Source organism: Centroberyx gerrardi, chromosome 5, assembly GCF_048128805.1.
Source record: "Centroberyx gerrardi isolate f3 chromosome 5, fCenGer3.hap1.cur.20231027, whole genome shotgun sequence".
In the NCBI taxonomy this organism is placed as follows: Eukaryota; Metazoa; Chordata; class Actinopteri; order Beryciformes; family Berycidae; genus Centroberyx; species Centroberyx gerrardi.
In genome coordinates this window covers 30,400,008-30,414,947 of record NC_136001.1, presented here as the reverse complement: position 1 = coordinate 30,414,947, position 14,940 = coordinate 30,400,008, and the positions used below count along the sequence as shown (strand labels likewise).

At 42.0% G+C, this 14,940-nt stretch overlaps 1 protein-coding gene across 1 annotated transcript in view; it reads right to left on the bottom strand.

Annotated features, from left to right (window-relative positions):
• Nucleotides 1-13,065, bottom strand: part of phactr3b (phosphatase and actin regulator 3b) — a 41,422-nt gene extending 28,357 nt beyond the window's left edge. The window contains exon 1 of the mRNA XM_071906613.2: nt 12,957-13,065. Coding sequence (XP_071762714.1) covers nt 12,957-13,065 — 109 coding nt within the window. The remainder of the gene's footprint in view (nt 1-12,956) is intronic.
• Nucleotides 13,066-14,940: the final 1,875 nt, after the last annotated feature.

The window sequence follows — 14,940 nt, the reverse complement described above, 5'->3', positions numbered from 1 at the left end:
AGGAGGGAGGCAATACACCGGCACACACTGCAAAAAATGCATTTCACATAGCCTACTTCACAATGTGTTGACTTAGAGATATGCTTCAAAATTGACATAAATTGCTCCAAAAAATGCTTTTATACATGCAGATGACATTGATTCGGAATCTATTTTTGGACACTGGGAATATGTTTTCTTCCACTGCTGACAACAAAGCCCGTATAGGCTATCTGTAAGTAGGTGTACTATATAGCCATCTTCAGAATATTTTCAGCTTATAGATATGTTTCAAAGTAGACAAAAAAATGGCCCATTCATTGGCATTAATTTGAAAAATACAAAAAAAAAAAAAAAACAGTGTCCAAAATATATTTTGATTTTTCGATTTTAAAACATATCTACACATATTCTTAAGTATGAATATACTTGCAGATACATGTTGTCAAGGGAGCATAGGAAAAAAATGGATTTCCAATGTCTAACAATTTCCAGAGAAAGTCATCTAGATGTAGGTTTTGGCATATTTTGAAATCTCTTAATATATTCTGAAGTGTATGTGAAATGTATTTTTTGCAGCACTGGCTAGTCTCCTCGGAAATAGATACATGATGTATAGATAATTGATAAATGATGATAGCACAAACGTTTGACATGTTTTTGCTCTTTGAAGTCATGTGCAAACTATAGCTAATAGACTCTTGTTACAAGGGCTTCCCTTACAGAATAGAAGTATTAATAATGCTTATAGTAAGGATAGGATACTATACAATGTTTCAAGGTCATCACACTTATATATATATATCATAGGAGATGCAGCTATTATGTCCTCTTCAAGCACTTGATATTCACATATCTCCCAAAGAGCAGACTGGCCCCTGCTGACCGAGACTGAAGCTTTCACAGCCGAGCTGTATTAGGCTTATAAATACAAATAAGTCTTTTTTTTTTTTTTTACAATGGCTTCCCTCACAAAATAGAACCAAAGCAATCCTTTGATTAACAGATACTGTACAAATATCGCAGCAAAAATGATATCACAGAAAATAATACCACAGTAAGATAAGATCACTATTGAGTAATACAGACACACTACACTACAAATCGTGTAATATCATTTTTGTTAGGGTGCAATGGCTTCATTCAACAAACAGGCAAACCTATTTGTCTGGGGTATATATATTTTTTTAAATACATTTTTACCTTCTACTTGGATACACTCCTCAGGGGCACAGGAGACTAATTATTAATTATTCAGACATCATCAATTGGTTTGTAAACAAAACCTTTGTGGTTTCAGATCAATTTCTAGAGAGCCACTAATATGCTAACAGCAGGAAGCGATGATATACATCAGAGATGATAAAAGTCAATGGCTGAATTTCTCCCCAGGGACAGACAAGCAGTAAGTAAAGTATAAAAACAAAGGCGTGTGCTACTCAGTGAGCATGAATCTCATTCAATATTTACAAGACTTCATTATATATGGTCAGAGATGGAAGGTATGCCACACTTACTCAAGTACTGTACAGTCCAGTAATGAAAGGTTTTAAGGTAGATGTAATTTACTTAAGCATATCTATTTTATAAGGGATCTAAGTACTTTCACTCCAATGGATTTCTGTTAATAATTCATTAGAGAATTTAAAAAAAAGGCTTTGCATACAAAATATGATCAGTTCATAATAAACTGATGAATGGCCTAAAGCTTGCAAACATAAGATCAGGGACTCTGAAGCGACTGCAGTGCTGCACTGACCTGACCATGAAATGTGAGCAGATTGGAGTTTCAGTTATGCAAACATTTCTCAGAGGCAGAGCTGCTCTGGAGGCAGAAATAATCTCATTGGTTGAGCTAAACCTCAGTGGGCGGAGACAAAGAAAGAAGCGCAAGATAGCTAAGTGACAAATTTGAATGACAAAGAAGGAACTCTGGTTAAAATATAATTAAATCATCTAAATGGCAATGACTTATTTTTTTGATTTTTTCATGACCACAGTATTCTACGGTCAGCAGCTAGCTAACTAGCTTACCTAGGCTAGTTTGGACCTGGAAGGTCAGCTAGGCTAACTAGCTAACTTAGTATGGCTAGATTGTATTTTTTCAATAAGTAGCAAGCGCGCTAGGCTTCATAACATTAGCTTCCTCCTCTCTTACCGCTTGTTTTTCTCACTGGGCTTCAGTCTAATGTTACTGTAGTTCTTTGGCTCCGCCCACTGAGGTTTAACTCAACCAATGAGCAGCTCTGTCTCCAAGAGCTCCAATCTGCAAAATGTGAGGGCATTGTTGTTTTGCACTTTTGCACTTTTTCTTTAGATGCATAAGGTGTGTGTATGTGGGTGGGGGGGTTAAGTGGTGTTCAGTCACAGGGGAGAGGGGGCAAAATGGAGAACCAGGCTCTACATCAGCAGTTTAACACAGCTCAAACCTGCAGTTATGGACTGTCCATCTGCGGAACAATTTGCACCAAAGTGCTTTACAATTGATCGCACTTCTCAGCCACAAAGTAACTGAATCAGAGAACTGTTATTGATAGTCTTAGTGTATGTTCAGAGAGGACTAAAACAATTATGAATGACCCAACATCCACATCCAACAAGTGTGGAATTTGTTTCTTAATGTCTGGAGGCACGAGTGGGTGATTCTGCAAAGATGGTTCCAATTGCGGTCACACAAAATATAACAAATATGTGTTAAAACTTCAAATGTCCATACAGATTACCAGATTGAACCAATATAATAATCACACTTACTCACATGATATTTACGCATATTGAGAAATGCCTGCTTCTCATCTTGACCCTTCAAATTAATGTCTAAAGTTACAGCAACTGACAATTTAGAACTTTCTTTACCGTTTATGTTTGCCGTTCTAGTCTGCTTGTTCTGCATGGCTCTTACTGTTTGCTTGTAAGTTATTTCTTCAGCTTCACCTTGTTGCTTGTAAATTATTTTATTGTTTGTCTATCTGCTTTACTGTACTTGCTTGTCTTGCCTGTATGTTTGTCTTGCCTGTATGTTTGTCTTCTACTGCCACATCCTATTATGATCCATGTTGCTTTACTGTATGATATGGTTAGGGTTAGGGTTAGTCAGTTTTGTTATCCATGTTGGTATGATGTTATCTTTTTAGTATTTCACCTATCGCCCTGGGAGTAAAGTTGAAAATTAGCTGGCTGGATGATATTGGTACATTTACAGAAAACAATGATCCACTGTGACAGTTAAAATAAACCAAATAAAGTACGTAAATCCCTGTAAGTTGGTAGTATTACATGTCTGTCTAGTTGATGTTCTATTAATTCCAAACAAACTGCTGTCGCTGCTGCTTAAACTTTAAAACGCATCACTTCCTGTGCGCCAGAGGATTTTTCCCGGGAAAGACCGGGTGTTTAGAACAGCAAATGTAAAAGCTTTCATGAACTGGCTATGGGTTGAATCACTACTGTTTTAAATCAATCAGCAGTAGAGAGTAGCAAAACAGACATTTATTTATATGGAAATGTCGCAGATTATTTAAATGTTATGTTCCCCAAGACGTAACAGCCCAATGAGGAACTGCTAGCATTAAAGTAACATTAAACCTATGTAGCAGAGACTCTAACCCAGGATGTCATACTTATATAAGGCCTGGAGCTACTCCACAGGCAATGAATGGGAGATTGACTGGGTTTTCTTCACATTTGTCTGACATTTAACACCTAAATGCTTTGCATTGCAGTAGCGCTACCAGTTCTAAACCAGAAAATGGACACGTAGCTCCAGAAAACCCCCCTGCTGCTGAAATCCAGTCCTGTTCTCCTTTAAATCTGCTGAATCATGCATAGTGTTTGGGATGCAGCCTATGAGCCAATGCAGTCTCACAGTGACAGATCGGAGAATGTAGCAGCAGGGAAGACACAGACACTCTGATTCTCTGGGATTCCACTGAAAGGGATATTTCAAGGTTGGGAGGAGGCCAGGTTTGTCAGGTCAAACTTGGCGCTGTCTGGGCTTAGCAGCAGAGTTAGCTCCCAAAACATGTCCTCACAACAGGTTGGTTTGGAAGGAAACTATAGGAAAATGAATGAAAAATGCACTCATCTCCCCCATGGATGAGAAATGCTTTTACTTGCATGGGGTGGATTTCATAGTTTGCCTTAAGTCTCATGATCTGAATAGTTTTTTGTAGTGTGCGTTCTTTTTGTAAGTTTAACTAACAATTTGGTAGGAATCATGTGAGATTTAAAGCAATATTCCACTTAGTTTTAACATGGGGGTTATTTGGCACTTGGCCGCCATGAAAACCAGAATATAAACTAATCAGCAAGATCGGATGCAGCTGGACGAGTTTGTAGCGTTTGAATGAGGCCATGAAAATAGCCTGAAAACTGACATTTAACACATTTGTGAACAGATTCAGTCATTGATCCATTGTCATTTTGCATTTCTGTTCTTGGTTTACACTAAAATTAGTATGTAAAAATTAAAGTAGATCCGGTCTCCCAAACAGGAACTATCTCTCCTAAATGGTATCCCTCCGCTATGTTCTCTTCTATCAATAAAAATGCTATTTGGCGAAATTATGTTCTAAAACGTTGGACCAACAGTCAACTGAAAATCACAGCAGCAGGATCTGTCATTAAATCTGTTCACCAACGTGTTAAATGTCAGTTTTCAGTCTATTTTTGTGGCCTCATTCAAATGAATTGGAAGTAAAAACCCGAGCGCTCGTACAAACTCGTCCAGCTGCATCTGATCTTGGTGAGGAGTTTATATTCTGGTTTTCATGACTAAAACTAAGTGGAATATTGCTTTAAGCATAGACAAATCCCAAGTAGAAAGAACAAAGCCAGATATTGTAATACTATAAAACCATCAGTGTAAAGAGTAATAATGTTTCCAATGTTTCATGCAAAGATACAGTAATCAGGTTTGTTACAATATTATGGGCTACACTCTCTGATTGTTAAACCTAAGAAGAAATCTGGCCCTTATTTGTAACAAATAAATGTTTCATGCCTGTGTTTTACAGCAGATCTGTACCGATGCCCTTGGGGGCTTTCTCTTTGTAAAATGCTCGGCTCCTTCTCAGCAGCCATTCCTTTCCAATGGCAGCGAGCTGCTGTGTTTTTCCTCTGTGGACTTCCAGTTGGATGTATTTCATCGGCTGTGCTGGAGTCACATCAGAACAGTCTCATAGTTACACGCTGATTAATAGCTTTCATTTTCACTTTTTAAGACTTCATTCCAGTGGGAGGTTCACGTGTTTTGAATCCAGCACCCAGTTTCAGCAGATTGATTTTTGCAGCTGCTGCACCCCCTCCCCTCCTACTCCTCCTTTTGCACTGCTGCGAGATTCGAGTCTGTGAGAGTGATCAGTCTCTCCACTCCTCCTACTGTGGGCTTAAGCATTTTGCTTTAATTACATCTGCCAAAGCCACAGAGAGCAAAATATCTCTTTCGTGATAAAGCCTTAGCTAGGCTTCTTCCGTTTCCCCATCTCTGTGGGATGCAATGTAGATTTTGTAAAAAACAAAAAAAAACAAATGATTCAAAACAACTCAGCGATGGTGGTCCACACACTCTATATACTTGTCTTCCCTAAGTGATATCGCAGTTCTGTTTCCATTTACCCAACCCTTCATATTCCCTTGTTGTAGGGTGAGGATGTCAAAGGGATCAGCTGGATGCTCTGGTGTGTTCTCATGTGCAACATATTGCTTTTTACCCGGCTCTGAAAGGAATTAGGTCAGCACATGAAACATTCATAAAAAATACATTATGTGTAAATGGCTGACGGCTTAAGTCAAGTAGCTTCGCCGAACGAGGGTAGTCCGCCGCCCATTCGCTGCCTCTGCTCCCAGTATCGACACACTTTCTCTCTCAAAATAAAGCCTATTTATGGCATGTGCACACCCACCCCCATAAGCGTGTGCTGTTATTGTGAAGATGGGACTGCGATTCCAGCATATGAAAACCCTGAAGGATACAGTACAGAGGGGTACAGATGTAGAAAAACATCCATGCAACTGTAAATGTATAAAAGGCAGTGTTGCTAAAGCAGAAATTATGGGCATAGAGAGCACAACGGAGCATAAAAACAAAGCTCTGTTATTTGGCTTTGGACAGCATGCAGACCAGTGAGCACAAGCCACAGCCCGTTTATCTGAGCATGGCACCACCATCCAAGCTGATTTGTTTTCTTTTGTCTGTTTCGGGGGGGAATTTTGACACACCAAACAAGAATTTTCAAGTCCCACATCCCACATTGTTTGGCTGGTGGGGGAGGGGAGGGAAGCGGGGCGGGGGGTGTGTCTGTGTGCATGTGCATCTTAATTTTTACGCTCTATGATGTGTGTGTGTGTGTGTGTGTGTGTGTGTGTGTGTGTGTGTGTGTGTGTGTGTGTGTGTGTGTGTAGCGGGGGAGGGGGCGGTACAGTTTCTCCGTTTCTATTTTTTGCTGCCGCTCAATCAAGCGCATGGAGACAAACACTATCTATATGTATTGTTTCTCTGTTCTCTCAAAGGGAAACCCGGCCCTGGAACAGAATTAGCACATCGCTACATGTTAGTCCTTTGATGTTATTTACTCCCTGTGATATCAGACCATTTGGGCTTGATTTGTGCACATGGACAAGTCACTCCAAAGCTCGAAATGAATCCAAAAAAGATGATATCAACTCCCTTTGTGGACATAGTGACACCACCCAAGGTTATGGACAGATTTTCCAGTTCATGACCATTAGCAATACAATTGATTAAAGCTGATTTTGATGTAAAAGTTCAAACATTCTCGGAGTCCACAAAGTCAGTCTCTAGTTTGTGGCTATCTTCTTTCCACAGATTAGCCCCAGGTTGCCATGTTGTAATGACATTACACTACGAACCGCAAATCCCTTTAAATAACCTTACATTTACATGAATTCACCCCTTAATTCATGCAAAATCCCCTTAAAATTAGTTAAGGGAGTGATAATGGAGGAGACCCCATCACAACCTCCTTAAACACCCTCATAATTTTTGACATTCTAATATAATGAAAAATTCAGGGTACAGGAACTTTCCCTTAATAACTCATGAATAACCCTGTAAACCATGTACAAAAGGCATTAAAAAAATCCCTTAATTACTAGTGCCATCAAGCCATGAATAGATCCCTTAAAAACCGGTGATAGTAACCATTACTTTTTTAAAGCTATGTTATTTTTAATGGATAATTAACGTTTAGGTAATGGAGAAATTAAGGACATTTCAGGGATAAAATGAGGGGGTTTGGTTTCGAAGTGATCACATATTAGAGAGTTTTGGTTTCCAGCTTTGGCAGGGGAGTTTTTCCATGTATTCCAAATATTGAGTGAACTCTTTACAGTAACATAGTCAGCCTACCTCTGCAAGCTGCTCCAGGTAGTAGGCAGATAGTCAGACTGCCTCACTGGTCCCAACCTTCAAGGTCCCGGTCAGCCCTGAGGAACAGTCCCCTGCTCTGCCCTTCTCACCCAACCCTGCCTGGCATTATGCGAGAGCCTCATACATAGTGGCGTCTGTGTCCTTTCATTAGATTGGTGGAGGGTGACGTCATGTTTTGTCCTGCCTGTGGCGCGGCTGTCCGGGGGCCCTGGAGTCAGTGGGACCCAGGGACATCTCTGCATAGTGCATAATGGCATGGGAGATGAGTAGGCAAAAAAAAACACAAGGTGCTTTTGAATTAGCTACTGTACCACTGAGTCTTGGCCAGCTAACAATAGAAAAAAAAAATCAATGTTGCGCCAAAGACCCAAGGGTAAAAACACACTGACGGAACAACCTATTACCATTTGAGCAAAGTCACATTTTCATTTAAACTGCTAGATTAGAGTCACATTACTTCCACAACGCTCTACATGAATCATTGCCATGCTGTCCATGCTAAATCCTTCATCACTGTTTTCAGATGTTCCACTTCTGAAACAGACACGAGATCCACAATAACTCAGAGGAGTTGCATCAGTTCTAAAAATATCAACAGAAGGGCATGAAGTTATGCAAAGTTTTTTTCTTTTTTTTTTTTCCCCATGTGCAGTTTTCGTTTTAACCTCCTCTGAGGAAATTTCAAAAGCTTTCGAAGCTTATTCTAATGCTGCCTGTTCAGTTTTCATCCCTGTCTCATAATGTGAGGGTTGATTTGGCCTGAAGTGCAAATTCGGAAACGTTCTTACTTCACTCTAACTACAACTTAGCTTAAACCTTACTGTAACATGGTGCAGAGTAAGCATCAGACCTTTTACATATTGCTGTTGTGCGCAAACCTTGTAACTAGCTTGTGCTATTTCGGTGATTGCCATGTTTTCAATTCAACTGAAGGATTACATGCTCCTCTATGGGTTGAGGAAATTCTCCGACCTCTTGGGCTTATGAAACCCTTCCACATCCCATCGTTCAGTGTTGAAAATCCATTGTCATCAATCTTAAAACAATAGCTGCGACTTGGTCTTTTTATGCAGTATGACCTTGGACAAACCGCGAGTCCCTATTCATTGCTGGCCAGGTGTCCGCAGTGCTGAACTCATCCTGACAGTGACTCAGACACGCTTAACCTGATTGTCACTGCTTCATTTATGCAACATAACTGCCAAGTACGGCCCTCTTGTGGCTGTATCACCTACTGTCAACAAGCTCCCCTACTCTTCTCACTTCAAGATGTCATTCAACGCATCTCCAATCCTAGAAACCCCCTAGACCCTCAGCCTCATTCCAGTGCAGTAGTGCCGTTACTGTAAGGCAAATTTGACTATTTGTAACAAAACTGAGGCTGCAGAGGACACTAGCTTACATCTTCACTGGGCTCCCACCCCATGTCATGGAGTTCAATGGCAACAATACGGATGCCATGACACCCTAATGCTTTACAACAGACATTTCAATTGAGACAACTGTGGACGCTGGAACTGACACTGCTTTTCTGCCCTAGCATATTTATAGGCCTTCGTTTTCTATGGCCAGCTATGAACATCTTTCATCCCGTTCCCCTCATCTTTAACTATGAGCTGCTGTCAAAATGCTCATGTGGCGGTGAAGGAGATTTAGCACATGTTCCTTGCTGAGCTGAACACTCTCGGCACCCAGGGTAACCACGTAGGAGTGGGCCTGCCGGGTTGCCATGATTGCTATGCTCTCTGCGCGATCCTGGCTCTGAATATGGAACGAGACGCACCGGCTATGCATAGGGCTTCCCGATTAATAAAACATGAGCCGTGTCGATTCACATATAAGGGATCCTAATCTCCTCATCGGGGGCCTCTTCCACCTCCTTCTCCGCTCCGACTGGATGTGAGGATGAACTCAAGCCTAGCACTGGCTGGAGGAGGAGGAGGAGGAGGAGGAGGAGGAGGTGGAGGATGAGGGGGGGGTTAGTCCAGGGAGAGAGCCTTTGATGTTGCAGCAGCATGTCAGATTAGCACAACAGGACCAGCTCAAATGGGGGGAAGAGGGGAGCAGGCAAAGAGGCTCCTGCAGGCTGGAGGCAACACCAGGGATTGACTAGGCACCTGTATCCAATAAACACACAGATGTGACGCAAAGATGCCTGCAGTCTGATGCTGCGTTCACATTGTGGCCTAAAAAACACACAGGCCATGATATTTCAGCATCGCGGGATGTCAGTCAACTGCATAAGCCTTGTGGTTGCCAAGGTGATTTCAGTATGCACACTGATGCAATAAACGCTGATGCTTTAAATTCTATTATAACGTGACTGTGCATTTTTATTCTTTCATTTTATTACAAAAAGTCTATTAGGTTATATTTTGCTGAAATGACTAAACGTGATTCCCACTGTACACGAATAGGAAGCCAAAAGCAGGGAATGGGAACAGCCCAGCCAAACCAGAAATGTGGCGGTACATCTTCTCCCAAAATGGACAGTCAGAAAAAGAAAGTTATGACTTATTCACAACTTCATCTTTGTTGGAGGATGAGACAAGAAGAGCAGGTGCACGACCTCATGTGGGTGCATCCACTAGATTTTACAACATCTGGTTTGTCTTCACCACCACAGCAGAGGGTGAAAGTCGTGAAAAATCAGCTCACAGTATTCTGTTCTGTCTGCAGGCATGGTAGGCGTCGCTTTACGCCGGCGTTGGCAGAGTTTACAGTCGTTCTGCTACTGAGAACAATGAACATCCGGTTTGCCGGCTACCGCATATGCCACAATTTGAATGCAGCATGAGTCCAACCTTAAGGCTACAATGTTTTGGCTGTGCAGACTATTCTGCGTCATCCCTAAAAGATGCTGGTGGTGATGTAACCTGCACAAGATGATCAAGGTGGCTGCTAACCCACCATCTCCTAATAAAACCAGGAGGAATTCCATATAAAGGGAGACTATCCTTAGCACTGTGTTGTGTGCAGAGTCTCCTGTCTCTAGCCGGTTGAGCAAAGCACTGGTATCTAGGCTCTGTTAGGCTGTAAGTTCTGGGAAATGTGTATTCAGGTTAAATCAGATGGTTGGGAGTCCACAGCGCTCACTGCGCTTATCTGGAATGAAAATGAGTGGCATGAGAATCTGATTTTGAAGCTTTACGCGAGTATTCAATCTCAGCACTAATGACCAGTATCTTTAAGACGTAGATTTGTCTGTATCGGTCATGCACCATCCACAGTAACATCCACAGAGAAACTGCTGTTATCCTACATCATAATCCGAGCAGTGTGATGGAATAAGAGGTCATTTGTATATGAAGACTGGTCTTTTGTGCAGCTGATTCACTGTGACATTGCCCAGCTGGGCGCCACGATCAGAGATCTGTCACTCCCCTCTCTCTCCCCTCTAATCGTGACGGTTCCTCTCTGTTCCTCAAGTGCCTGCTCAGGAGCCGAGATCAAAGCCGCAGTAGGGGTGCCAAGGCTATGAAAGGGTTAGCACTGAGCGGAGGGGATGGAGGCATGGGGGTGGGGGCGGTGGGGGTGTGTGTGGGGGGGTAGGGCAGGCGGGTTTTCACTGCTGCATTGCCCGAGCGCCTGTCCGCCTGACGCGGCATGGGGAAACGACAGCTTCGGTCGGAATCCAACCCCCGGCAGCTGCAGGGGATCCGGGTGAAGTCGGCAGGGAGAGATGAACGTGCAAAGTGGCAATTAACGGTATATGACAGGACAATCCTGCCAGTGTGGTCGCAAGGCTTCACGAGATATACCAACGCCGTTACGTAACCATAACGACCACGACAGCATGACAGGCGCTGGATTCGCCGTCGAGGGGCACGAAAACAACAACAGTGTGTCTCTGTTGGCGAGAGAACATTAAGATCTTTCTGCACTATTACTGGAGCCTCCATTGCTAAAGATAGCCGACCGTGTCAGATGGTCTGATGTTCCGGGCGGCCATATCAAAAAGGAGCGTAACATCGGAGCACTGAAAATGAGAGTCCCATCAGCTGTGGTGCAATAAGAATGCTTAGATATGAAGTCAGACGAAGTTATGTTTCTTATAGGCATATTATAGTCTCCTACCCCCCCCTCCACCCCCCACCTCAGCCGCCCACACGCCTCACACTTCAAACCATGATTCAATAACTGAACTGTACGAAAAGCTCCTTATTTGTACACATACAGCTGCTGTACAGTATCAAATTCTCTGTTCGACCAATCACCTGGGTCCTTCTCTGCTGCCACACATTGAATCCACGATACCTGGGTTCTGCTGGCCGGCAAACAGCAGCTTCAAGAGCCTATATTTTAGCACGAGTGATTTATCATGTTTCCATATCGATCCATTACTCAATACCTTTCAAAACGGTATTTTTTTTATGAGCGCTCATGCTCGCCGGTTATTGAGCAACACCGAAGGCCTGCCCAACGATTCTCAGTGGGAATGTGATCCGCCCTCAACAGATGAACACAACGCAGCACGTCGTACCGATGAAACACAATTCACAGACTAAGTGGCATTTCACTTTGAATGGCCGGTTGCTGTACATCACCGACCGCATTGAGAGAGCCAACCAGTAAGCGAAGCAGGCAGATAAACACCATGTCGGCTCACAGTGGGAGAGCCAAGTGCTGCTGCCTTCTGCCATTTGGGTCACCATGGAAACAGCCACATACACAACCAGCACTGTCTTCAGCCTCAACTCAACATGCTCCAATCCATGTGTGATGACGAGGTCTACATACTTACTTCCCATACTGTAAGAAAAATAAATAAATACATTTCACATACACTTCAGAATATGCTCAAGGGCAGGTTTCAAAATGTACAAAAATTGGACCAAAAAAATGTATTTCTATATGTTGAGGAAATCCATTTAAAATTTTGGACTCTTCTATCCAAAACACAATTTGGCCACTCAAATGTATATTTCAACATGTATTTTTTTTTTTTCTTAGTCAGAGCTTGCTAATCTCAAGAGTGGAATGAATCATACACTGGGCAATAACTGAGTGACAGATTGGTAGGAAAATATAGGATAATTAATATACTCCTGCCATTACAGCAATGAAGCATGTGGGTCTGCAAATGACTGAACATCTTTGCAATCTTCATATCACACATAGCAGTAAATCAATGCAGGCCATCTTTCATTGAGTTAGCACAAATACAGGATGCTGTGCTGAGAAAACAGCCCAAATACTAATAATGAGAACAAACGGGTATGGCACCAGTTTAACAACATTTCATGTATTGGTTACATGAACCATGTACATGTGTTGCAAATACTGTGAATTCACTGGAGGTGCGTTCGTGGTTGTCATTGTCAATGACATTATCACAAGTGCAATTTCACAAATAGGGCCCATTGCACAGCGGTGAGTACGGGGTAGTAAATGACGCACGTTTACAACACAGCCTACGTTTGTTGCATACAAATTCACTGGGATCACCGCGGTTGTGATCGGCGTGACGGGCTGCAGGCGATGCCGTCCCTATATGAACGAGCTGCCAAAATAACAAACCAATGAGCGATATGCCAGGCGATGACAGGAGATGTGCAACATGCGTCTAGGCCCTCTCCCCTCTTACCTGCTCTGTGCGCTTCACCTAAGCGGACCTCGGAGATGCTGCTCGGGTCACTTTGAGATCTTCCCCGCTGCAACACGCAATCCTCATCCAGCCCGTCCGACGAAGCCATGGTGGAAAGACAAGCAGAATGGAAAATGAAATACTGGACGCGGTATCACCGTCAGCCAAGGTCACTGGCATCAAGTGGTGGTGCAGATTTAATGTGGCTGGACTGCTGCTGCAGCTCCTGGTTCCCGATAAGGAGCAGTGCTGCTGGAGAAAGGGAAATCCATTACGCGCGCTGCATTATGCTGCCTTCAAGTGCGCCTCGTAAAGTCCTAGCTCCAAGGTCTAAATGCGACTTGGCAGCGCGTTCATGTTCGTTTGGTCGAAAATAATATCAAAATGGACTTTGCAGAAAGTTAGATTTTTTTTGGTTCATTTTGTTTTTATTTTAGAAATAAAGCAACACAGAGCTACTTTGTGGCAGAGTGGCAGCAGGAAAAATAGCGCTTTAATTCATGTATTTGCCAAAAGGTGTTGTAGGTATACACCTCTTTTACCATTAAAGCTGCACTAGGCAAGATTTTTATGTAAACATCTCCCCGTCTTATCAGCCTAAATCACAATGGGGGGCTGCAACAAAGAGTCCCATCCCCAAATTGATGGATTGATTCGCCCTATTTGCTCAAATAAATTCTGGTGTCCAGTATGATCACTGGGGGAAATCTTTAGATGCAGAAAATGACGAATTGAAACTTAAAGGAATAGTTCACCCAAAAATATAAATGTTGTCATTATTAACTCACCCTCATGTTGGTGGAAATACTGGTGAGGTTTATACTGAATGTCCAGATAACACACAGCAAGTTAGCTAGCAGCTTCATGTCTTCTGATGTAGCTATGGGAATTGGTTCTTTAGAGTTCCGAAAAAGGGCAAAAAATGACCATAAAATGAGTCCAAACAGTTTGTACAGCATAATCCAAGTGTGCTGAAGCCAAATGATTGCACTGAGAATCCAAAAGACCATACCTAGCCTATATTTAGCCTATTTAGCGCAGGTCTTCAGTAACTGTTGTTAGTTTTCGAAAATGCTAGTTAACTCACTGTGTAGCAATTAGAAGTAAACTGCTGGCGCTACTAGCAGCCTTTCTTAGATTGTTAGGTTGTTGAGATCTGTATTGCAGTCATTCCAAATTAATTTTGAAGTTAAAAAAAATGTGGTGGCAGTTTGCAAAAAATGGAATAGTGTGAACATCCTTTCGAAGTTCTATTTTCCACTTTGTTGGGTCGTTCATTGAGATCAACTCATAATTCTAATATTTCCGACAGCACTTGAAGGCAGCGCTACATTCGCGTCCGCCTGTGATATTGCGCGTCATTGACGTTTTGAAAATGGGGCACAATGTGCGACTTTTCCCACACATTTGACTACATTTATTGACAAAAAACACACAGACAAATGTGATAGAGCTTGATAATCACATGGTCATTTGTTAGGCTAACAAGAATGACAGGCGAGCAGAAAGTATAATGGCAATAATGCTGCTACAGTAAACCTGTCAGCTGCGATAATTACCTACAAGCTGCTTAGACTTTTCCATGTCAACGTGCCCCAAATAGTTACACAATGCACAGGCCTCCATAAGATAATTGTACATAATTGTAAAATATAGTAGGCTACAAAAATATATAATTAACTCACATATATCACAATTAGATTCCACGACTTAAAAAAAAAAGGCAGATTTAATTTGAATCAACAGACAGAAAAGAGAAAAACAAACAAACAAAAGGAATCAAAGAAGAAAAGTTAAGATAAAATATCTTATGATGGAGTCACCAAAAGCATATCTCTATTATCAACTGATTTAATCATCTTTTCCAAAATTAGAGATGTCTTAATACTCATATATATGACGTTGAGTCCTTTATTTATTTTAGAAGAGGTGGAAAGAGCCTGGAGCTAACTTCTCCTAGAAAAGATCAGGTTCATTACGTTTA